Here is a 26,900-nt window from a genome sequence, read left to right as displayed (position 1 = left end):
TGTGTGTGTGTGAGAAAGAGAAAGAAAGAGAAAATATGATTGCTTGTGTGCGTTTCTTAAATTGTTCAGTAATAAATGTGTGTGATGGCTTTCAAAAGTAGATTTTGACGTGAAAAGCACTTTGTGTAGCTTGTATGAAAGTGCTTCATAAATAGAATTAGATTAGATTTGATGTAGGAGGATGGTCATCTCTTATTTGGAAAAATGGTAAAAAAAAACTGTCAAATGGAACGACTTCTTCTCCCGCATGCAGAGATTTGTTGCTGGTTTTCCCAGTTGGATGTTTTTAAAAGGTGGATTAAGAGTTTGTTATGAAGAACGTGTATTTTTTCGTTGCTCTGACTTGAATACCAAGAGAAATCTTTCCATTGCTTGAGTGTTTTGTTGGCTGCTGTTTCTTTTCTTTCAGCCTGTTTCGTTTAAGCTCAGAAATAATCTTGTAAAGGTTAATAAATAAATTTAATAAAAAAAGGTTTCGCTTCAGTCAGACCATCTTCACCTCTGGGAGGACTTCATTTCTCCTCTCGGATTAAATAAAGCCCTCTTTTTTTTTTTCTACTTTTTAGTTTTTAAAACAGAACAGGGATGTCATCACCTCAGCCTGAGGCGGGGCTTGTTGCCCTAGTAACCACTTCACGTAGTTCTAAGCTGCAAAACTGTGTTTAAATTTTAAAGTAAAAGTAATGGTTTGGTCCATCACGCTGATATATTGTTATATATGACGTGATTGAATTATTAATGCTGAAGAACGAACTTGCAAGCAGCAGGTTAGTGTTGCGGGTTTCAGATCCGGTTTTAACTGCTTTATATATATTTTCATAAGCAGGAACACCAGACGCTGTAAATCTGAGGGGTTAGGAGAATCTAAATGGAGAGAAGAGAAGGAAAGATGATGTTTCGCATGAACCAGCCGTCAGTTTTGAGAATTTTTCTCTTTGATGTTGATTTTCAACACTCACTATATTGGATTATTTTATATTTTACCTAATGTTGCTGCAATGTGTTTATTTGAAACAGAATCAGCTGATAAAACCACATGTTTTACTTGGACTTAACAAATTCTGTGGGAGGATTGAAGTTATGTTCCAATACCATTATTTATCTGTCCAATACTGATTCCGATAGTTTGGCTGCAAAGTTAAGTATTCATCTGATACCTGTGTTATTTTATGAAGGGGTTTATTAATAGTAATTACAGCCTTTAATGGACGCTGTTGTTAATGTCATCTTATGACAAAGCATAGATTAAGCTATAAATTTATATAGAAAAACAAAGACTTTTGTCAACTTTTTTTAGTTTGTCCATTCAAATCAAAACATTTCTGTTAGAAAAATAAATGAACTCTTGGAATTGGACTTTTTTTTTTTTTTTTTTACAATGGACAGTGGCTGATCATCCAGGTCAGTAAATTCTAACACTTGCTTTGTTATTGTGGTGGCTTTCTGGCTTTCTTTTAATCCGTTTTTTTAATCTTTTTTTTAAATGCTGCTGCAGTTTGTTGAAGGCAACTAGCTGTAAAGTGCTTTTTAATGTGATGACAACACAAACGCTTTGTAAGATTACTGCTGTTAAATCTGGCAGCATAGTTGCCACCTCTCCAAACTTCAGTCAGGAAAATAAAACATGTTGCTGTTTTTGTAGTGGGATTTTCTAATGAATTATAAGGCCAAAGTACTGACATAACAAATATATATGTATATATATATATATATATATATATATATATATATATATATATATATATATATAATACAGTCCTTACGCAAGATTGTGTAACTTCCTATGTCTCTTTGTGGTGGTGCTGGTGGTGCTGGACAGAAGAAACAGATTTATTTCTATGCTGTAGGACAGTATTTAGACACTTACTTTTTGCAGGATTATCAAGTATTTCGGCTGTTAATATCACGTTGGCCTGACTAAGTAAAATGCATGAAAACAAAGTGATGAAATAGATCATTTCCAAATTACAGCGGCGCTTGTTAATTTCGCAGCAGCGCTTCTCAGTATGCTGTAGATGTTCTGTGTCAGATCTCTGATGGAGCAGCTATAGCTACAGGTCAGGACCTCCACACGTCCATAAGCCATTCTCTTTAAAGAAGAATAAAAAAGTGATATTTGGACTAATATTTCCGTGAACAGCACAATGACTGAAGCTTTAGTTGCTGAATTTTTATGCTATTAATCTTACTTTTCTTTGGTTGGAAAGCTTTACAACCATCAGTCAGAGTTTAGCGTAGTTATAATGTGTGATGGAAAACCCAGTCAGTCATTCACTGGAGTAGTCCGATGTAGATGATAATGTAGATGGAAAGGATGAATCTGTGGAGCAGATGGATGCGTACATGAACAGATGGACTTGCTCTCCACCTCCAAGCATTCACGTGTCTCCCGGGGAAAAGCCTTATGACTTCATGCTGCTGCGGCGTGGACTTGGCCATTAAGTCAAGTTCAGCCAGCAGGAAAAGAAAAGAAAGGAAAAAAGAGGCGAATCGATACCTGTGTGTGAGTGTGGGGGTCGGAGGCAGTTGGGAGGTTATCTGGGAGGTTTTGCTCAAATTCTGCTGTTTGTCCTTGGCATTAGGGAGGTAATGTTCCATGATGACTGCTTCATTTAGAGGAGCCAATGTGCTGAAGGTGACAGTGTTTTACATTTGTGAATAGCTCAGGTTTTCTGCTTTTCATCAGCACAGGTGTGTCTGGCTGCATGAGTTGGTGAAAGACCAGCAGCTCATGATTGAAGGCTTGACATTTGTCAGTGTCTTCTCCGCCGACAGTGGAAGCCAAAGGAATATTTACCCTGTTGCTGACATCCTCTGAGACTTTTTTTTCTGGGAACTGAGCATGCAGGAGCATGTCCTGTTCTGTCTCACTGTTGATAGCATCACATGAAGGGGAGGGGTAGCCTGGAGACATTGATGCATGTCTGATCAGTGCTGCCAGAGGCTCTATCGACCAAAACCTCGCTGTAAAGAAGCACGCAGGCGTATGAACACAGCCATGATAATCTATGCTTTTGTAACTGATGTTTCGGAGCCATTATTGTAACAGCAGAGCCCAGTAAATCACACTGGAGAGAGCTGAAACACAGTGTTTCACACTGCCATGGACAGATTGAGCCAGCTGTAGCTGCTTCAGGTTGCTCTGGTTAATTATGTCTCTGAATGTGCCCCCCCGAAATGCATGTTCAGCCAGAATGGCTCTGAACCTGTAAATCACCTACCAGTGATGCAGATGCCTGGCGGAGAATGATTCAAACAGAAATAAGCATGTTTTTTTCACCACTCTTTACTGAACAAGAAAAAAGCAGCTCTTTACAACTCCAGTATGATTTTTTTTTAGGTTTAAATCTGGAAGGGATTTTGTCCGTCTTTCTGGTGAACATGTCAAGGTAAAGAAAAATGTCTTTATTCCCTTTTCAAACTCTACATCTATACAGTTTTAGTACCAGAGCATCACTCATCAGGGTCATTTTCAGGCTTTATTGCTTAGTTTAATTGTTTAAATGACATTGTGGCTGTTTGGCTCTTGTCAGGGTTTTCTGGCTTAGTTTGCTAAATAAACGCCTAAAACTCACGCAAGTATAAAAGAAAAACATAAATCTTCAGTTTAATAACTTCAAAATTTGTCATTTCATTCCCACAGTTCAGCAGCAAGGACAGCGCCTGTGAGTGAGGAGATTATTGATTCCATTAAAGCCTAATCGGTCATGATATCAGCATAGCAAACCATCAGCAGTCGCTGCATACTCCATCACTCGTTTTATAGAAGAAAAAAAAAAACAAAATCAGCTGTTTCTGAAGAATGAAAGCCTCCCTTATCAACATTTCAGAAACATTTCTTGGCCTGATTCCCCTCTTTGACTTTTTAGGAAGAGTAAAAAACTCTTCCACTAACAAAAGTTTAGCATGTTAAACGTGTAACCCCAGTCCACAGAGGATTTCTGACTTAAAAACAATTTAAGATCCATCTTTCCTTCTTTGAACTCTTTTTTTTTCTGCAGTATCTTCAGAGCTACATCATCTTCCCAGTTTGTTCCCAGTTTGTTCCCCAACTGGAACTACGTCTTTGCAGTTCCACAGAATATGAAGCGTGTGCCTTTGCAATCAATATGCAGTCCCTTTTCTCTGCAATATGAAGCGCAAAATCTGATTACGCTTCATTTCACATCTAAGTAATGCCTCGATTACCAGTAAAATTGACTATACTGCAAACCTCAGTATGCTGCGCGGTTGGCTTTAATAATCTCCTGCTTAGACTTCACATGCTGGTTTAAAAAAAAACACCCATCAAATATATACAACAAGGCCAAATGCGAAACTGACTTTTAGTCGATCCCGACTCTAATTTAAAGCCAGCACCATATGTTAGTAAATGTATCCCTTAATATGCTCATTAGCTGCGTTTCAGCCCTGCTGAGATCGTGCCAGAAAACACACTTATGTGCAGCACATACACACAAATGTTCCTTTCTAACAACGCAGCACAGACTGACTGATGATCTGTTGATGGGAAATTTAAAAGCAGCCTCTGACTGCCGGTGCACCACACTTACTTTTCACCGCCTGTATCCTCCATAGAGATCCACTCTCATAAAACACACAACGCATCAAGACTGCAGGCATCAATTTAATCATGTTTCACATGGCTGTGCATCCCCACACTCAATCTATCTGTCCTTGTGAGTATGACAAACTAAGGAAAATGTATTTTTATATATTGGAATATGTGTTCTCTAAGATTTCCCACATTACCATTCATCTATTCCCCATCACTTTGTCCAATTTCACACGGCTGAATGAGACAACACAGACATTATCTCAGCTCCGACTATGAATTTACAGGAAGCGGAGGCATCCACGGCGAGAACTCCTGTGTGACGGATCATAATGGAGGGAGACAACGCGCCGTCGTGACATGATGAGAATGCACGATCAGCTGCATTCGTTTCTCCAGATGGCTCCCCAATCGCATTTTACCCGTCCATGTCACTTGTCATCTCGCAGATTCTGTAAAATTATCTGTACAGCAGAGAGGACTCGCCGCCATGTTGTTATTTGATTGTAAATCATATTCTCCTCATGCACAGCTCTGCTCTCCAGAGACAACATGAGCTGTTTAATACACCCCTCTGATACGAGTGTGAGGATCACTCGGAGCACCAGGCCTACACTCAGAGGCCTTGCCCTGCGTCCTTCTCCTTTCATCTGCTCGATGAATATCAAGCAGGATATAACTTGTGATTATTCAGAGCTCACCCCACCTACCTGGCTATGTCCTCATCCTAAATAAACCCCACCTCAATCCTCTAGCTTTAGTCAGAAACACTCAGAAAAACGACCACACAAGTCAAAAGCGTTTCTGCTCTTTAAGGCATTAAAATCACAAGATGTCATCCTCTTCAGAGTCACGGTGACATGACTACACCCAGATGTCTTCACACTGATGCTGGCTGGTCGTGTTGGGATTAAGCCTCAGAGTAACAACAGGAACCTCCACGACTGCATAAATGTGGACGTCCTCCATTGTTTACTCGTGGTAAATGAGCCGACGGAAGGGGAAGGATTTCCATTTTCAGTCCTGGCAAGTCGATTGTCTGATGGATTCAGATTTTTTCTGGTCCATTTAACCCATTATCATATTTATTAAACCAGTCTGAGACAGATTTGACTTTTGCATTTGGGGGCTTTTTTCATAAAGACGGAAGCAAATGTAAGATTAAAGGGAAGGAACACCTTTTTATTCAGCTCCATATGCTTCTGCTGCCACCTTAAGCAGCCCAGACTGCTGACACACAACAGTCTGGACTCATGTGCTCCACCTCAGACTCCCAGATCATGTCGCAGGAGTCTTTAGCTGCTCTGGAATTCTGCGCTGCAGCCTCAGATTCTGTTGTGGCTGGCAGGAACGAAAGCCTGCATGAGCTCCACCTGTCATAGCCTCATCTCTTCAGGTTTTGGTGCGCTCACTGCAGCTGTAATGAGTGTTTATCTGAGTCAGTGTAGCATTTGTGGCTGCTTTCCTCTGACCTCTGACACAATTATTTTTTATCTGCAGGACTGCTGAGCAAAGGATGTTCTTTGTGTCTTTCAAATCCTGTTGTTGCACCATTCTGGGGGAGACAATAAACACTGTTGGGCAGGAGATTACATCCTTTCCAGCTCGGTTTGACATAAACTTTGCTGTAACAGAACCTCCTGAAGTATCATAAGGATTTTAACTGTGCTGCTTCCAGACCAGAACTTGAAAGTTTGTCTAACAAAACCTAATTCACCCAGATTCTTGGGCTCTTTGATATGTAAATGGAGTTTTAAAACCTTATTTACCAAATGACATGAAGTTTTGAGATGTATATGAGAAATGATTCAATGAATTTGCAAAAAATGCAAAAAAATAAATAAATCTTGTAAAATTACATGGAATCGGAGAAGTGAGGTGATTTATTCAAAACCCGCCTTCAGCTCAGGCTTAGTTCCCCTCAACCAAGAGAACGCCGCAGCCTTTCAGCTCATTCTTTAAAGCAAGGAAAAGATACAACCACGTCAGCTTGTAATGCTCAGGCAGCTTAGGAGCACAAAGTTTATTAATTGGATTGACTCCACGAACTTCTTCTTCCTTCACGGTGTGTTACTATCAGACTTAGTCATATTGATCACTCTCTGGCTTTAATGAGGCTGGAAGAATACGGCTCCTGTGATCTGTAAACGTCTCTTTTTTTCAGACTACAGATGGAGTCCAGCATTGTTTTAATATGATGGTTTGGGGTTCGTTTGTGGATTAAAGTTTGCTGCAGGTTGGCAGAACTGAGCGCTTTTCCTTCAGGGATGAGACGTGAAATCAGCAGTCAGGTCAGGTCTACAGCAGGTATGGACTTCCTGTTCCCATGGAGGTAAAATGTGTGGATCTGCTGTATGTCTGGTGAGCTCATTTCCATGAGCCTGTAGTTAGAAATGAGGCCGAGCTGCTGTTTCATCCTATATGTGTCACAAAACACTCATATCGGATGCACTGCATGGAAGAGCATATGAACTAGCATGAATGCATGGAGCCACTTTAATGATCTTTAATAATTTTGATCTTTCCAGACTATTGAAACCTTGCAGCTTCCAGTCTATGAAAACAGGAGACATCCCTACTGACACCAAAACAGCCTTAGTTCTGATCAGACACAGACAGTTTTATATTTATGTTAACTCACTGCTTACGGAGCGAGGAGGAAACACCCAGCCGCTCAGTTAACTTCCAACTAAATCTGTTTGGTTTGCAGTTGATTATTGTTTTTTGTTTTTTCTACTGTCATGGTAATTATAGTTTCACACAATGGCTGGTGCTTAACATAATCTTCAGTGCGTGAGGGAATCCTCCCGCTTCTGGCATCATCTCGATTTAAAATGACCGAAACAATAAGCTGAAAATCACCACTCACACATTCTTTCCCCTGTTTTCTTCCATTCTTGTCCTCACTGCCGGTAAACAGTGTAAAAGCAGCAAAGAGCAAACCTTTTGCTGCCTTTTCTGTCTTGATTACTTCTAAACACACATGTAATCTGCTAAATTAAAGCTAGAAAATCGGAAGGAATTTCCATTATCAGCAGTTAGTTGGTTTGTGTTATTTCATGGATCAGCAGCACTGCTGCACAGCAGATATGAAATGCTTCCCCATCACAGCTGCAAGCTGCTGTCAGGTCACTATATTACACTGTGTTATTATCTGAGGGTCATTCTTCTTCATTTTCACTGGAGTGAACAAAAACCAGTAATTCATGTTGGAGCTGTCACCATGAAAGTGAGAAAAAAACTCATGGCTGGAGATAGTTGTTTTCAACGAAATGCTGTTTTTGTCCAGTATTAAGCTGCTTGTTAATTAACAAATTAGACTTTATTCATTTAACAGTTTTCATACCGATTCACAACTCAAAATGCTTCACAGAATTAACCAGGGGAAAAAATTAAGAGTCTTTATGTCGCTCTCTTGCATCTAATTGAAGCCCAAAGTATAAAGCTGAAGCGAGGAAAAGCAGGCAGTAAAGACAAACTAGGAATCAATGTTTCTTTTTTTATCATGCTTGAGATTATTGTAAACAATGTCGTAAAAATAGCAAAGTAGTCACAAATTAAGACATTAATGGGGTAATACACACCTACTTTGAATATTTCATAACCAAACAAAGTGGTGAAGATGGCTTAGGGCAGGCTGACTTTAATCACATTTTCATTATATTTATTGTAAGTCACTGAAATGGTCTGTAGAAACTCAGGTCATACATGCAACTGGTCATACATGTGGAGCCGGGAAGCAGCTCAGAACATGCGGTGTGAAAACAGTCAGTCTGGCATTATGCAAGTCCTCTTTCAGACTGCAAACAGGTCTTATAGGTCTGCCTTTTCTGGGCTGAATCTTTACCTCCACAGATTCATGGACACGGCTTCCTGTGTGTGAGTTCACACACCTTCTCCCTGCAAAGCACCTTACACACATGAAGAACCGGCAGGTTTTGTTTTCACACATGTATGCAGATCTACAAAAGAATCACTCAAACTGATGACTTCCACCACCAAACCCAGCAGAGAGGCACCCATCTGACCACATTGTAGGATCTGTGGTGAGGAAGAGCATGTGTGTGTTGCACAGTGAATGACCTTCTGGGATAAGGTTTAAAATAGAAAACAACCCAATCACCCGACAAAAACGTGATTCCCTTTAAGTCCCTTTTTTTTTTTTTTTTTTTTTTCTTTCAAAATTGCTACAAGCTTTTGTTTGTTGGCAGCAAAGGAAAAACAAGAGAAGAAGTTGTTGCTGCAGATGGATTTCAGCCGGACGTGTGTCTGCTCCAAAGTTCAGACCAGCGAGGACATTTTCTGCCAAACTACAAATGCCAACCTGCTGTTGGTCCCTAAAATCAGTCATCCCTGGGGAAAGTGAATATCTTCCCTCAAGCCATTTTAAGTTAATCGACTGTAAAATAGATAGTTGTATTATGTGATGTAGCCCATTTGGTTGCGGATGAATTATGTTATTTGACTGTCAGGGTAGAAATACACACTCCTATTGCTTGTCAGTCATATTGTAGCCCCTCCCTAAAACAGTCAACTGTATTTGACTATTTTGCTGTTCATGGCAGCAAAATGATCCTCATGTTCTATTCAATAAGGGGTCAGATGTTTAATTGGGGCTCTAAAGTCATTATGAATATGCTAAGTGATGTCGGAAAGCAAGAGGGAATGAAGATCAGCCATTTTTATTTGTGTTCATATAAAATACACACTTCCTACACAGATGTGTTTGAACATCTGATAGCAGGATCCTGATGCATATAGATCTGTAATTTTATCACTGAAACTATGTTATCCACAGAGTAAGGACTGTTGGTCAGCTTTTTTTTCCCCATATTTATGGGTCTGTCTGTAGATGTTGCTTTGTTACATGAATCTCAATTATTGAGAAATTGCAGCCTCTTTGAGTGTGTTTTCGTCTCCCATCTTAACTGGTTAATGGGTGACGACACAACTAATTAATACAAATACACACATATGGAAATGAAAGATACAATAATGAAGATTCACAATTTACCAAATATGAAACAGAAGCAGTTGTGAAGTAAAGAAAATAACATATTTTTCTTTTGTTTGTATGTGTGTGTGTGTGTGTGTGTGTGTGTGTGTGTGTGTGTGTGTGTCTGTGTCTGACTGGTGGAGAGCTACTGAGTTAGGGATGAAAAAAGACAGGAAGGATAAACTGAAATAGTTCAGATGAAAGGGGAAACATAGTTACCAGTGATAGTAAGGGACATGGCTTCATAAAGCAACATTGCACTGCTTTCCAACCTGAAACCTCTTTGCTTCATACTTGTTTTTATTGCACACTGACATTTATTATGTTCTTTCCTGGAACCACCGTTGCCCTGCGGTGTCCCAAAGCTGAGAAACAGCCTAGAACAACTTTTCTTTCTATTTCAAAGCACCATGTCACACACTGGCAGCTGGAAATCAACATGTTTTGAATGCACACCATGACTGTTTCAATGAAAAAATTCAATAGAGGATCATCATGAGAAGCGAGGAAAAGAAAAAAGGTGGCAGAGCAAGAGTAAAAACATGAGTCAACATTAAACTTTTACATTAAACTTTTTTGAAGAGAGATACAGAATTAGCCGTCGATGGGGGGGCACCAGAGTGAAAATCCGTTAAATGACAGTGGTGTTGTTTTGAAGTGGCATTAATAATATTTTCCAGCATACAGTAACTTTCACACAGCTCCAGTACACAGTGGTAACAGAAAAATGATCCCCTTTGGTTTTTTCTACTCCGCCATCATCCCCTTCTGCCTCTAAATGAGGACTTTAGCCACTCTTCAGACCAGTCTATGATGTTGTGTGTCTGGTATTGACTTTCCACTGGTATCGTTTCCAGCATGTCTGCATCTGATATTACACATTACATACTAGGGCTGTGACGATATGCTTTTGTCCTGATTCGATTCCGATTTTTTGGGTGCCGATTTCATTTAAATTGCAATTCTCACAATTCTTCAATATTGCTAACTTTTTTAGATTAAAAACAAAAAAAATGTATAAAACTTTTTTTGCTGGTCATTTTTTTTTTTATTTCAATTAGGAAAAGCAACAGAGTAGCCAGAGCATCATTCTGCTGCTATTATACCCAAGAAGACAAAAACAAAAATTTATAATGGATTATTTTTATTTATTTGAAAGAGAAATCAATTTTTTTAAACAAAAAAATCTATTTTAAAATTGTGAAGCAACAAATCCCGATATTCATTTTTTTTAGTTTATTTTTCCACCCTTATTACATACCATCATCACGTAACGGCCTTTCGTAAAGGTCCCGGTCAAGTCAAGGTTGTTCATCGATCGCTAGGCCTTAGCGCTATTTCAGCATTAGCAGCAACTACAAAGTACACATTCATGAAATGAGAGCACCTTATGTCGATAAAGCTATGCATTTTTAACTCGCATGTACCCACAGCAGCTGCTGTTACATTTAATGTGCAAGTCAGTTTTTCTCTTGAACCTTTGAATTTCTGGTTTGACTCAACTGCAGGCTCGACTGGAAACCAGGGAAAATGAGGTTCAGCCGCTGGTATTGATCACAGTAGGGTTTCAGGAAGCTGCCAGGTCATATTTATCAATACATTTAGAGCTGATGTAAATTAAAATCATAAACCATGGAGTCTTTTTTTTTTCTCCAAGCAACAAACTGAACTTCCTCTTGAAGTTATACCTTTTAAAGCCACCAACGAAGACGACTATAAATATATAAAGTGCATGGTATCCAACTCTTAGAGCTGCCATCCTCTCATGTACCTCTGTGATGAAGAGAAGGCATGTCATCCAGTCAGATGAGTTGGTTTCCTGTTGGTGATTAGGAGTTGCCACTGGTTCCGCACCCCTGCCCCATTACTCAGCCCTGCATCAGCGCCGGCAGAGACAGCCAGACTGTGACAGGTGAGATAGAGCCCCACTGGCCATCTCTGAGAGGTGACTTATTAAAAATAATGACTGGATGTGTGTGAAGTGATTGATGAGAGGGGTGACAGATAGAAGTCTATAGCTATATTTGAACACCTCTGCACACCAACGTGATTGACACATCGGGGGAGTTGGAGGGTTAAACAGAACATGTAGTTTTAATATTTAAATTTTTCCTCCTGCAAGAGGAGAGTTTGATTGAAGGGAAGGAGAGCGGTGCAGTTGTTGTTCAGGGAGTGCAAGGTGTTACACCCAAAGTAGCTCTCCTTTCATTTCATGTCTTTTTTGTGGCATCGTCTGATTAAGAGGACCTTGAAGAGTCCGCTCTAAGAAAGACAAAATTGCAGAGCGATACAGAGTTTAGACATATTTATTTTAATTCACCTTTTCTGTTTTTTAGTAGAAAAACGCTCCCTTAAAGGCTGCAAGAGCAAATTTCTAAGAGCAGATAAATTGGTGGGCGATTGACACACCAAAGGAGACGGTTTTATGTTTAACTTTTAGCTTTAAAGAATACTTTGATATTCAGAGAATAAACAGAGTTGGCTTCCCTACCAAGCACAAGATGAAAAGACAAATATCAAGTCGAGAAATACATTCAAGTCCGCAGCTACAGCTTGTTAATCGACTGGGCTGCTACGGGTACTCATGGTGAACCAGTAAAGGACGGGGAAAAGGCCGGACTTCTACCCCAGCAGTTTGCATGCTGTTTCTGATGGATCAGCAGTCTGCAGGTGGCATTAAGAAGAGGTGGAGATGACGCAGAAACAACAGCAAAAATGAGGAATGGCAGTGTGCTAGAACAGAGGCGAAGACAACGGTAGTGAGGGATGAGCCAGTACACCCGGTGATAAGAGCAGGTCAGATGAAACAGAATGTGTTTAACTTGCTGCAGTGAACTTTACAGAAAGTTCATTCAGACTCTGATCTTGTCACCGACTTCAACACTTTAATTAGATGTTTGTCCCGTTCTGCAGCGGTTTTAGTCTGTTTCATTTAGTATTAACAGTTTGTTTATGCTAATTTGTTGATAGCAAAAACATGTGCATGTGTTGGATTCGCATTAATTATTCAGTTCATTTCATTAATTATTTCGTTTTTAATCAGTCTCCTTAAAAGAAAAGAGTTATAACTTAAATGATCTTTTCATTTTATTATTGTGTTGTTTAAAGCTAAGAAGCTTCTATTTGAAATGATAAAAGCCAAAGTTCAGTTTTGAAAGCTTTCCTGTGGAAATGTTCCTTCATTAAAGATTTGCTCGCCTGGCCCTGGTGGGAAATGTCTGATTCACTCCGAACTGCAACGCTCAGTGTACAAGGCACGGACTGTCCCAAATCACATCTCATTGATCATTGTGGTTTATTGTTGGCGAACTTTGAGAGAAGTTTAAAGATGGCTGCTATCATGGTTCTGCAGCAGAAGATAGATTATATTTTCTGACATTATCAAATATCTTTGGATGACTGACTCTTTACTTTTTTGGTGCAATGACTCACATTTACTATATTGCCAATATATTGATGTAGATCAGCACAACACTGGTGCTAATGTGGCACATTTACATTAGTTACATCTAGGCTGTTCACTGGTTTCATCTGGAATGGTTTTTAGAGTGTGGGTGGGTGACTGTATGAGCCTGTTTAATAAATAAATACCTTCCATGTCTTTTTTTTTTTTTTTTTTTTTTTTTTCACACAGATCAGTACTGATCCCAGGAGTACTATCATTGTGTACCACTATTTCTTTATCTTACTTCATTAATTACAGGTGTTTGTATAAAAAATACCCACAGGAAAATGTTTTAAATTTAAAATCAAGAAAGCACAGGGAAGGTATTTGTTTAGAAAATTCAGAAATGGCACACGCCCACATATATCAAGGCAACCCACCACACACACTCACTCCATGCATACTATATATCCCAACATGGTTTTCCAAGTTTTTGTAGACTTTTTTCTCTTCTTCTGAGGCCAAGGTAGCTATTTTTATTTTCTGTGTCAAGTCATCATATTAAAGTACACCAGCGACATCGTGACGTCAACTTCACACAGATTTCTATCAGTCATGTCCTATCATTTTTGTAAAAATATTGAACTCTTCCTTTAAGTGACCATTGGAGCTGATCGCATGGCCTTTTGCGTACTGGTAAGCAATGTGCCTCTTTATATGATGATGGATTGCACTGCTGCACCCCTGTCACATCCTGGCTGTCCTTGTTAACAATATCCTCCTCCTTGTAACCACATGATTGGCCTCACATGAAACAGAGAAGCTGAGCCTTGAAAGCTCATTTGTTCAATAAGCAGAACATTTTCAAATACAGAAATGCAACCTTGCAAAAGTATTTATGCTGATAGTTTTCAATTGAATTCAAATGGATTTTGTGAGGTTTATACTATTTAGTACGGTGGCTGGGAAGTGCAAAACAAATTAAAGTTTCAAAAAACACATTTCAAAAACAATTGCATCTTGAAAACTATTCACAACATAAAAAACAAGTTGGTTTTGTAATTTGTTTTTTCTATTTTGAATTGGTTTTTAAAATGTAATTTTGTTTTTGAATTTTGAAATGTGTTTTTTGAAATTTTAATTTGTTTTGCACTTCCCAGTCATCATAATTTAGTCAATACATTTTGATTGTAATTGCTAGATAAATATGGAAGAAAAAGATTATAATTGTTACCCCTTTTCCTGGATAAACCATTTCCCTCATCATAATGCTGCCACTACCATGTTTCACTGTTGGAATGTTGCTCTCATAATAACGAATGTAGCTTTAGACTGATCTGACAACACTTTCATATGTCACATATGTGGAGATTTTCAAAAATAGCTTTTTGCTGTATACATTTTTTTTTTATCCTACCATGTGTGATCTTCAGGGTTACTTTTAACCTCCCTGATCAGTGTTCCTCCTGCCTGATCCTTGACTTTTGATAGTTTGCTCTTTCTTAGCAGGTTTGTCGAGTCAAATTCTTTCATTATTTATTTATCTTTTCAGATTTTTGATGTTGCTCTGTGGGATGGTCAGAGTTTTGGGCATTTCAGAAGCCAATCCTGTGTTCATGTTAACAGAACTTTTTTCCTGACCTGTTTGCGGAGCTCTGCAGTCTTTATTTTACTGCTGGTTTGGTGTTTCTCTTAGACTTTCATGCTAATTGGATATGTCTGTGCCTGGCAACCTGTCCAGGGTTCACCCTGCTTTCGCCTTCTAATTGCTTGAATAGGCTCCTGCTTTCCTGCAGCCATGAATTGAACTAGGCGGTATCGAAAATGAATTAATTAATGATTGGATAATTGGAGAGGGACTGATGATTTTGACTTTTGAAAGTTTTTGGCAGCATCATATCTGAATTTAGAGCATCCAAGAAACATTTTATATACAGAACTTTTACTTCGTTACATGGTTTGGATCTGTAGTATAATTCGCAAATATTCAATTTAATTTCACGTTCAATGCAACAAAATGCCAAATTGTGCAAGAATGCTGTTGCGAGGTTGTGTGATTTACTTGTTCTTTTTTTTTTTGTCCTTTGAGCCCTGCTTAGTTTCACGGTTGTTTCCATTACTTTCCTCTCCTTTGTATCTCTCTGCCTCTCTTTGCCCCCTCATCGTTCATTTTCCTCGTCCCCACTCTCCACAAGCATAAATATATTGCTGGCAGCAGTGACGGCAATCCTTTGTGTCCTATCGCATGCCTGCCGCACTTACGTGCTGTCTTGTAAAATAAAATATTACGGACCACCATGGTTAAATTACATTAGGGTGCAATGATAAATATATTCCATAAAACTCCCAACATGTCTCATAAATGACAGAATTTGTTTAATGTGACAAATGTGGGTGTGGGGGTGTTTAAGTTGCATCCCTAGCAAGTTCAACTTGCAGGTTGAAAAGTGGCGTGCTGGAAGCTGTAATGATGAGTAAGGAGTGTGTGTATATGTGTGTGTGCGTACATAAAACCCTCCTTTCTCATGTTCATGGCCAACCCTGTCGCTAACGCAGCAGCCCTCTGCATTATTTATGTCTTCAGCAGTACAACTACTTTTACTGCTGCCACACAGCGGAGAAAATGCACACCTTGCACCTCAAAGACCTTTTTCACCAACTTCCCTCCTCCTTTCTTCAAGTAAGTTTTGTGGATAAAAGCTCTCTGTGTTCCAGCTCTGTGTGCTTTTTCTCTGCACGGCTTTACAAAGCCAAATTCTAACAGAACGAGTATCAAAAAATAACACAAGATTGCTAAAAACAACTCTTGGAAAGACGCTCTAGATTTCAAAAATTGAGGCAGTTTAAGATAAAAAACTGGCTGATCGTTCTACTAAACATTCATATTTACTCTTTCTTCAAAAAACCCGAAACCCTAAAACCTGCTAGCAACCTCACACTAACCATGTCAGAAACTAGTAGTGTTGTATTTAAATATGTAACTTGTTACATGCATTCAAATCTCATTTCCTTCTGTACTAATATGTGACATGACAGTGTACATTGTAGATAATACACAAATAACGTTTGTTTGGGGTTTTTTTTCATTAAAGCACACACAGTAAAATACAAGGACCTGGTCAAACTGAAAACAGCTCTTATTGTGTTGAAAGCAAAAAAACAATTTTCTTCCAGAGCACATTAAAAAATGTTCAGACAGGAAAGCAGGTTATAATCTAATGGGTCAATTCAATTTTAGAAAGCATTGTGTTCATGCCACACAGAGGAGGAGTGTGTGTACGTCAATGTGTGAGATGGATTTATGGAACAGACCAAAGTGAAGAGTTGAAGCAGAAATATAAACAAATTCACAAAGCAATATAAACAGCAATGTTTGGGAAATACTTGATAAATGTTGGGCTGTACTGACGGTGAATGCTGAGTGGTTTTAAATTATACTCTGAGTGGAAATGAGGTCTGTATTAGTGACAAGACATCCTCTTTTATGCAGTCGTAAACTCCTCTCAAGAACTAAAGAAATATGCCCATATCAGTTTTAAAATTGTTTACATTGCATTTATTTACCTAAACTCACTAACAGCATTTCCCTTACCATTACATTAGAGGGACCTAATATCCCCAGGTCAAGTTATTATTATATAACAGCATGATGAGCCCCCCAACCCTGGCCACCACTGCTATGTCAAGTACCAATGGCAGGCATCTCCAAATCCAGTCCTCGAGGGCCGTTGTCCTGCAGGTATTGGATGTTTACCGACTGCAACACGCCTGATTCAAATAAAATGGATCTCTACAGCTTGTTGTCAAGTTCTGCACAATCTGTTCATAATCCATTCATGTGAATCAGGTGTATTGCGGCAGGAACACGTCAAATACCTGCAGGATACGACCCTCGAGCACCAAATGTGGAAATCCATGACCGAGAGCATCATGTTAACCTTTCCCAACACATCTATTACCTGATGTATGCAGTTGTTGCCATATGTAAACTGAGCAGGTTTTTATTACGATGAAAGTAAATTGTTAATATTTTTTGCAGCCCTAGTATGTTATCTACATCTCATCTTTACTTGCTCCCCCTCATTTGGAATAATTTCTTATTTGGAATAATGAGAACACAAACAAAAATGCATGAAACTGGCATCATATTTAATTGTTATGTACATTTTTTCTTTTTTCTACCATCTCCCTTTCTGAAAGCATCTTGTTTTGTTTTGTATACGTCTGTTTTAACTTGTGTTTGAATTCATTTAAAAAAAAAAAGAAACTAACAGCAAAGTCTGCAAACAGCTTGGTAACTGATGAGCTGGCTTCAGGAAAGTCAGGCTCTGCCTGCAGAATCAAGTCAGAAATATGGTGGTGCACTCGGGGGTAATTTGGTTGGAACAACACATGGACAATAAGAGATAAACAAGCAGCCAATGAGGACAAAATAGCGTTAGGGCAAAGCTTGATACTGAGAACGTTTGGGATACATGTGAGTTGACTATCATGTACACACATATTTACATTTCTCCGCGTTACCCAGGAGTGTGTTCAAAAGTCATTTGTGGGTGGTTGGACTTAACAGTTGACCTTTCATAATGACGAGGATACACACTAATGGTCATGTCATCTTTGACTTGAACTCTGTAGGAGGCACTACACGGCAACCAGGCGAGGTCATGCCATGTTTGCAGCTTGGTTGTTCCAGACATTAAAACTTGCAGCTGTGAATACTGATGAGATGTGTTTTGTTGGTCAGAAGGCATTTTAATTGGCAGCCAAGATGCGTGTGCTCTTGCTTGCAGGCTGGCGCTCAGACCTCTGGCTCGAACAGAAGCAAGCTAATGTGATGTTGGCAGCAAACATGTTTGACTTCTCTGGCATTTTATACAGTACCCTGACACAATTAAAAATGTTCACAGCAACGAGAAGAACGGGAAGAAGATAAAGAAGAACAAAGCAGCATCAGCCTGAGAGGGAAATCTTCCTGTCTTTTATCACAAGGCAGCAAAGTTAATGCAGAATTAATTATCTGTAAATTATTTCTGTTTGGTAGAAGGTGAACACAACACTGACCTCATCAGGCACGTGTGTACTCCAGCTCCGCAGCGCTGCTGGCTTTTTGATTTGTCTTGATTATTCATCTGTTAACAATTGCTTTGTAACATGCCTTACATCCTTCAATTACTGTATGAACATGTACAGTTACTTTTCATCAATGAATACAATCACAGCAGTCTGAATCATTTTATATTTAATCGTTAAAGATTTAGACTGTTGTCTTTATTGTTAGGAATTGCAAAACAATGTCTGAGTGACCCACTTGAATGGTTTTTCTGTGCAGTGAAGTGAAATTTGAGCACATCTTTGCAGTTCTTTGTGCCCTTTGCATGAACCGACTGACTCATTACACAATCTGTTTTATTGTTCGTAATCTGAAGCTCTGCAAGTTAACAGCACCCATTCACAGTGCTTTATTAATAGGTAGATAAATGCATAGAGTCCAAGGTGTTAAGTGATAGAAGAAATTAGAGATGACAACTCTACAGCTGTTGGTTGCACCTCCTTCACCAGAAAACACAACAAGATGATTGGCAGATTATGTCATTGTTGTGGTGTCGTGCTCAGCTTGCAGCTTTTTTTAAACTTATTGCAGAATTCTGCTGACAGGTGCTTGTTATCACCCAAGCACAACATGCATCTCTTTTGTTTATTCCACAAATTCAAAACGATGAGAGAGAATCCACAACATGAAGACTGTTCTTGATGCAGTCTGGTTCGCTTCGACAGAAGACTTGAATTTTCCTTTCCTTTCTTAATCTTTTTTTGTCTTCGTAGCAACAAAAACAAAAATAAGAAAAGAACAGACTGTTATGGTAAAATGTCAACAATAAAGGATAGCTTCTTTAAAAAGAAGTAAAAAGAAATGCATTGCTTCAGTTGGGAGTTACCCCAACACTGTCACACCACAGCTGCTGGGTGGCTGGTGAAACCTGACTGAACAATGATTCTTCTCTCTGAGAGCTGCCACACATTTGCTGAATCCCTTCCCTCTCTGAGCTTGAGGACATATTTGACATCCCTCCCTAACCTTTAGCCTGATACTTTTTCATTTGTGCTTTGTGGTATCTTCATTTATCGTTCATCAGAAGCACATTAACAGGCATTGACACGTCTTAAGAAATCTGCCTTTACAATGAATCCACACGTTTCCAACTAGACGTGGTTTTCTAGAGATGGACGTGATTCGTTGGTTATAAAAGTTTTAAGCAGCAGCCTAAAAAATAATCACAGAAGTCAAACGATCAATTTATCTTGACTTTACAGAGGTCTGGTAGCTGCAGTGGCTCTTCTCTTTAGTAAAGCAAAACACTTTTCCCTCTACATGCTTTTTATTTTTTATGCTTTCTGGTAGTTTTACAAAATCCAGACTATGTCTAGATGCCTGCTTTCTTCTTCAGCTTTATTGGAAGTTGGCAAACAACCCATTAGTGTAGATGTCTGCTTTTTAAAAAGCTTTTTTAATCATTTATTGATCTGGATTCATCCACAATAATGACCCATCACAGCAACATTAGCACAACATTAGAGCCAATGCTTCTTCTTCTTTGGTAGTTAACTGCAGATGAATGGCCGATCTTTGTAATTGCAACTTTATTTGCAGCAAAATCTCTAATTTCAATGGCTGTGGGAATTCTTGTTCCGGAGGTCTGAAAATAGATATTTGTTTTATTTCACTGTATAGTGATGCTGGATGACAATAATGCCAAGTCTGAACTTTCATCTGCATGATGATGGATGCTAGATTGGAGGATTTTTCTCAGTTTTAACAAGGATGTTTACTGTAATCAAGCTTTAATTAATATTCTCCATTTGCCATTTTTACTGGTACAATATATATTTTTTTTATGTTGACTGATAAGTTTTCAGGCTCCATGCATTTTACAGGTGGAGCAATGTTTCCTGTGCTGTTTTACACAGTTTTTCTGGATCAGTTTGAGAACTCGTTGGCGCTTCCTATCTGACAACTCTACCTGAGGTGTCAGAAAATGTAAAGGAGGGTCAGACAAAGATGGGGTTGTCAAGGTTTTTCTCATCCAGTAGCTGAAGAGGGCGTCTTTTGTCTGCTTCAGGTCTAATGGGATGTTGACCCGACCCCGTGCGCTGCCTGTCGAGCATCATCAGTCTTGACAAAAGGAGTGTAATGGGAGAGTGGTGTCTCCCTGAAAGCAATTCTTTCCCACATAAAAGAGCCACAGATGTGAAGGTGGGCGTTAGGGAGCCAAGTGCTCTGAAGGAAAATATCCAATCCAATTTCTGCTTTGTTCACGTGCTTACACAAATGCGAAACAAAATAGAAAATGGCTGCTGGGTAATTACTTCTGATGGTGCAGGCTCTGACCAGTTAGCTAGCGAGTGTTAATTGGAATACTTCGGTCTCATGAGGGCTTGGACAGCTGTGTAAATGAGGTTTATCAGAGGCATCATTAGAAAATGCTTTCACTCGGGAGAAGTCAGGGCAGTGTGGTGAATGTCAACGCACATTTTCAGTTAATGAAGATTACATGACAAATAACTACCTGATGTTTAACCACCGTGGCACAGAGCCCTCGTGGTGTGTTTCTTCTTCCAATGCTAGACAGACAAAAAAAAACAAGAAAACAAACACCTACATCTTGCACCTGCAAATGAGAGTTGGCAGTGGTATGAATATGCAACTGCTGTCCTCTGCGTCAGGTTCCAACAACTTTCCACGTCGTCATTTATTCTGTGCCGACAGGAATCTGTCAGGTGCGCGTCTGTTCTGCAGAGGTGAATGAACCTCTAATGTGGTACTCCATATTCCTCTGATGTTCGACATCTCATACGAATCGTGGCATTAGCTATCAATCAATCATGTCTGCAAATCATCCATGAGAGGGTCAGTGTCAATAAAGGAGGAGGAGCATGAAATGAAAAACTCATTTTAAAACAGTGCCGCAATAAATGAAAGCATGGTTGCACATTATAAAAAATATTACTTGTAACATGAGCTTTTGGATGCTTTCACCAAACCAGGAAAGGCAAAACATAGATGTTGATAATATTCTCAGTTATTCATGTTACAGTAGGACATGTACATCTTGTGTTTAACTGGAATACATCTTGGTCTTTATAAACACAATTTCTTTGATAATTGTTGCATTTCTCCATCAAGCTTGATGGTCTAATGACTGGCTTCAGGAGACCTGCTGTCATTGAGGGAAAATTTAATGATTTTTATGCATCATTAGTCAATTGCAACTCAGTCCCAGTTGACTGTGAAACACTGTTGTGCCGTTAAAGGCTTTGGCTTTTCTAAATGACTAATGGATTATAGCAACCGACAGGGAATCGTTGTAGCTCTCATTTGTGTGTCACTTCTCATTGATGCCCAAAGAACCAGCTATCAGACTCAGTATCAATCTGTCGTTTGTTTTCAGATATTTGACAAATACATCATGATTTGCTTTAATGTTGGTTCTTATTGCAAATAAGGACTTCAGAACTTACTTTTCTTTGTTTGAAATGCCTTAACTAAAGTTGCTCAGATTAGCTGCTGGAAAATTATATATTTTAAAGGCCCAGTGTGTAAGGATTACTGCCATCTAGTGGTGAAAGTGGACACTGCAAATGTTTAAGATTATCAAGCATGGTCATGAATGACCTTGAGTGGCCGAAACTCTTTCAGATATAAACATGTTTTCCTCTGTGAGTGGATGCAGTGGCCTTCGGTGAAACAGTGATTGCACTATAGGTAACTGTAAAATGTTGGCTAAAAGGGCAGCTGACCTGCACATGGACCCACGGCAAAGAAAAAGAAATTGCTAATGCTCAGAAAAGGGTAGGCCAGTTCTGACCTTGAAAGCCACAGGCTTTATGCTTTTTCCTGTTTCAACACGCATTCAAATAAATGAGCCTCAAAGCAGAACTGGGTACGCTGTTGGATCCATCTAAGTTGAATTGAGTGTGATAGAGCAGCAAAGCATCTAAAAGCTGCAGGATTGTGGCTCTTGAGGACCAGACATGCTCCTCTTCTACAAGCATAAAAATTCACAGTTTATTAAAGGGATTAGATGTCTATATGAAGACAGTTTTTTAGGGTATTTTAAAAATTTCTGTCATTAACTTTTAACGCCTTTAAAGATTTGAAAGTGGTACCTTGTCTTGGCTCCTCCTCCTCTGGTTTTGCTCCTTGCATGACCCAAGGCTTTTTTATAAGAAATGAACAACTTTCGGTCTGAACGTTTGGATTGGTCAGAGTTTTTGCAATTCACAGTAAACTGAGGGGTCTTATGATATTTCTTATTGTTCATGATTACAAAATCTATAGACTACTATCAGGATGAGGAATCACTTCACCCAGAGGAAAAAAATGTCTCTGAGCAAGATTACCTACCCCAGTTTTAAAGCAGTACCACTGAACTTTGGATTGTCACACTTTCACACATGGCGACATTTACACTTGATGGCTAATTCAGCATATTTAGCCTGCATCCTGCCTCTTCTCAGAACTCTCTCCAGTCAGTAAAAGTCAGTTTGATGTTTCTTCTTCTCCTGTCTGATTATGTCTTCTTACATTTCTTTATTGAATCTGCCATTGTGTGCATTCAAAACAATCATTCATTCATTCATTTTCTGAACCGCTTATTCCATTCAGGGTCGCGGGGAAGCTGGAGCCTATCCCAGCCGGCTTTGGGCGACAGGCAGGGTACACCCTGGACAGCTCGCCAGTCCATCGCAGGGCTCAAAACAATCAGGATTTTGATATTCTTGCACATGATGCCCAGGGCTGGAGTACAAAGTTATGGAGTTTAATTTCTCAGCCTCAGGACACTGCAGGGCAACGGTGACTCCATAGATGTGCATAATGAATGTCAATGTATTATTAAAAAAAAGTTAGAAAAACAGAGTTTTACCAAATAAACTCTGTTTTAACAGACTGACAAAGAGGAAATAGTGGAAGGCATCAATCTGCTGAAACATGAAGATCAACCTGCTTCGTGTTTTCCTGGGTTGAGTTAGATTTGATGTACATGTTCATGTTGCATGTTGCATGAACTAATCACTGTCTAAAAGATTAGACATTCTAATTCTCATTGATTGTACATTATGTCATGTGATCATGATGTTTTATACCAAACAAGCGCTGAGGGAAGTGTTGCCAACTCAGTTTTTAACCCTGCATTGTGGTACTTTTGGACGTTTGGACATGTGGACTAACTGTTCAGTTTCATGTTCTCTGGTGGGACTGGTATGTACATAAAAGAATATGTAGCTATAGTTAAGCATAAAATCCATAAGATATTGAAACTGCTTACGGCTCGATGCCAAGCAGCGCTGTAGCGGACAGTTTGTGTCTGTCAGATAAAACAGTTTGATTTGGAACAACTGCACATCCTCAGAGCTGTGTAGTCATGTGAATATGTAGCTTGTTGCCACATTTTGTCCATTACATATTCATAGAATCTCCACCACCCCTGTGACAACAACATTTAGCCATTTTCTCAGACGCTTCACAATTTAACTGGATAAAAACACCTTCAGAAAAATCCAAACTCAGTTACAAAGGCAGCACTTATACTTTATGTCATCAGAGATGTAAGTTATTTCGCATAAAGCCGCGAAGGCTATCTTCCACATGATATCAGTGATTCTTCTGAAAATGTTGAAGGTCATTATAGGAGGTGATGAATAGCATTAACTGTGTCTGGTTGTTATCTGGTTAATTAGAAATTTGCATTTCAGCTCAATAAAAGAATTTCTGTTATCTTTATTCTGCATATTTTATATCTAAAGAAAGAAAATTGTAATTTGCAACTGACTTGAGCCACAGTTCCCATGCATAAAAGCCGTGCGGGATTCTTCTGGTTATTGTTGTGTGCAAGCTGCATCGGGTGTGTGTCAAGGCAGAGTTGCGAAACATTCATAAACATTCCTCGTCATTTCTTTACTTCTTTTAAAATAAACTTTAATTTTTTTTTTTTTTTTTTCTTAACATATGCAACCAGATGTCAGATTATCAGACAAACTAACAAGAAGAAACATTCCTTTGCTTTTTAATGTTTAGAACAATTATTTCTGAATTGATTAAAGTTTCAGGGCCGGCAGTCTTTAGTGCCGTTGAACAGTTTTTTTTATTATAAAAGGAGGTGTTTCTTTTATTTAATATAGAGCATAGTGCAGAAATGATTGGAAACCTTTTCCTATAATGCAGTTTAATTTAAAAGCACCACAAACTAAAACCTCCAAAATGATTATAAGTGTTGAGTCTTTGGAATTATATGGACACTTAATGTTTCATTTAGCTTATCTGGGACCATAGAGCATTGCTTCTGTTTATTTGTTAAACTGCTTCCACCAGTCACTTCCTTTCAATCAGCCACCGACGCATCAAAGTGAATGTTTGTTATGCTTATTATTATTCATGGGTAGAGACCTCGCAACCACAGTCTCGCTTACATGTTTGCTTGTGTTGCACACACACATAAATGGGCAAAACACATTCCCAAATAAGCAACACTCTGCAGTTTTAACTGAATTCATTATTTAGATGCTCCTTTCCCGCCGTTTGGTGGCTCCTGGTGAGCTGCTGGTAAAAAGCCTTCAGCAGAGGAAGGAAGTCTTGTCAAACTACATTACATCTGAGATGTGTGACATGCAGTGGTACTGTTAACATGCACGTGTTGCAGAAGCAAAGTTTGGTCACTTATATTTATTTAGCTTGACCCAAAAGGAGCTGTGACCATGTCTCTGGTAGGTGATGTTAGTTAAAGTGAAGTGTCAGACTGCATTTATGGCCACACCTGTCTTTCAAACATCTAGCTTTGTCTGAAAGAAGAAAGACTGGAATATATGTGAAGGAGGATAACACCTAAGCTAGCTGTAGCTTCAGCGCAGGAGGAATCATCTCCCCTGTGTTTCCAAACAACGATCTGGAGGCAGAAGCAGGAAAAGTTAACAGCTGTTTCTGCTGGAGTTCACGCCGACAGCACAGGAGCCGCACCGCAGCTTCAACACTTGCTGTCTTCCTGCCTACATACTGTACAATAAAGGCCACTAAAGAACATCTTTAGGAAAAAGAAAAACCTTTTTTTGTGCGTGTGTGTGTGCTATAATCATGCCATGATAACATCATGACTAATCACTTTTAATTGGCCTTAAAAAAAAGCTGTGCATCCCTTACAATGAACATGCAACGTTCCTCCAGCTGATCCCCAACACACACAACAAGCTTCAAAATGATTGTCATTCCCAATTTCAAAGAACAGTCCATGAGTTTTCACACCTAAAAGTTCTCACAGTAACTATCAACAGTTGATGTTCTTAGCAGAGCGCTCAGCTGCTCGTGTTTCCTGCTTGGAAGCTTTATGTTTTGAAAGCTGTATTTGTTTGAAACCTTCTGCAAGAACAAGGGAAGTTTGAACTTTTCCTATACCAAACAAGAGCTATCTCAGCTCTTTTCTGACATATAGATTTCAGGATGATTCCTTTTTTTTAAGCTTATAAATACCCTAAATCCTCAAAAGCTAGGGTCCTCTGAGTAGCTGCTTCGTCCTCCAAGTGAAGCTAAAAAGCAAAAGAAAACAAAAGTCTGAGGTCCAACAGGGGTGAAACTGAGGTTTGAAAACTCAGGACAACTTACTGGAAGGTGTTCCCAAAAGATGCCTGGAAGACAAATCAAAAGACAAGTTTGACTGTAAGAAACTTTTAGGAAGAACTGAAGTGAACTCTGTGCAGGCGGAGGACCTTTGCTGTACCTCCATCGCATCATTTTGCATCACAACTTTGCAAACAAACATTTAGTTTGATATATTTAAAGAAGCAGACTTGTAAACTGAAGTTGTCAAAGTAAAATGTTTTACCCACAACAGATAAAGTGAATGAGCCAGAATAAAAAAATACAAAAATTCCTGCAAATCCTCAGAGACCTAAAATGCAGGTTTTATTGTCTTTATACTCCACCCACCTAAATATCACCATGTTTTCACTTGTACTAATGTTATTGTAGGACAAGCTTTATGCAGGGAAGCATTTCCTTCCACAAACACCAGAAGATTATTTGCTTGAAGAAAACAACAAACAAAGAATTTACCAAAGCTGTTGAATCACTGAAACAGACCAAGCTAGCTGTGTGAATTTTTACCTTGGGCACTTGGGATTCCTGGTGACATCAGAATCTAAATGAAAATAAAGTTACATTTCTTTGTATATTGTGTTTGTTTGTGTGAAGATTAAGAAGTCATCACTCTTGATGCGTGTTTCCCTTTAGGTGTTCACCAGGTATGGAAAGTGCTACATGTTCAATGCTGCAGAGGAGGGGAAGACATTGCGTACCACCATGAAGGGAGGGACGGGAAACGGCCTGGAGATCATGCTGGACATCCAGCAGGATGAGTACCTGCCGGTTTGGGGGGATACAGGTAGGCCTGACAACCAATTTTCATTTTTACTCAGTTCGCCTTGTTCTTATCTCCAGGCCAGCTCACTATCTCTGTTCTGAGAGCTACTTCCCTCAGAAACCCTGCTTTGTTTTAAATTAGCTTCAGCCTTATCACATAATTTCCCACTAAACACATTTCTACACAGGTTGGGACATGATTTACCTCACAGGTTGGAGACTTCTGCTGCAAAGCCAATCAGAGATAATGGAAACCAGTTAAAACTTTTTCTCCCTGTCTTATTCCAATTACCCCATTTACATATTTATATTGACCTTAATTAACACGGAAATGATTCAGTAAAATCTGCTCAGGAGACACTTTGCACCCAGAACTGTAAAGCACATGAAGTCTCTGAACTTTAGATGTAAATGTAACATGATGCCTTTTAGCTTCTGTTCCTCGTTTTAATTAGAATTTGCAGATTAAGAAACTTAGAGATATACAGTGTTTAAAGATGCAGCAATCAAACGTGTCTGTTTGTGCTGAATAATAACATTTACATCTGTTTTAATATCA

General features: G+C 39.1%; 1 protein-coding gene across 2 annotated transcripts in view; it reads left to right on the top strand.

The window, feature by feature from the left end:
- The window catches only part of asic2 (acid-sensing (proton-gated) ion channel 2), a gene marked incomplete at both ends in the record, with an annotated part of 405,375 nt that overhangs the window by 340,657 nt on the left and 37,818 nt on the right, over nt 1-26,900 (top strand). For both annotated transcript variants that reach the window (XM_079253556.1, XM_079253555.1), the window contains one exon: nt 26,213-26,363. In XM_079253556.1, coding sequence (XP_079109682.1) covers nt 26,213-26,363 — 151 coding nt within the window. The remainder of the gene's footprint in view (nt 1-26,212; nt 26,364-26,900) is intronic.

The sequence above is a fragment of the Telmatherina bonti genome (assembly GCF_933228915.1).
Source record: "Telmatherina bonti genome assembly, chromosome: 14".
Classification (NCBI taxonomy): Eukaryota; Metazoa; Chordata; class Actinopteri; order Atheriniformes; family Telmatherinidae; genus Telmatherina; species Telmatherina bonti.
This window is presented reverse-complemented; position numbering and strand designations above follow the sequence as displayed.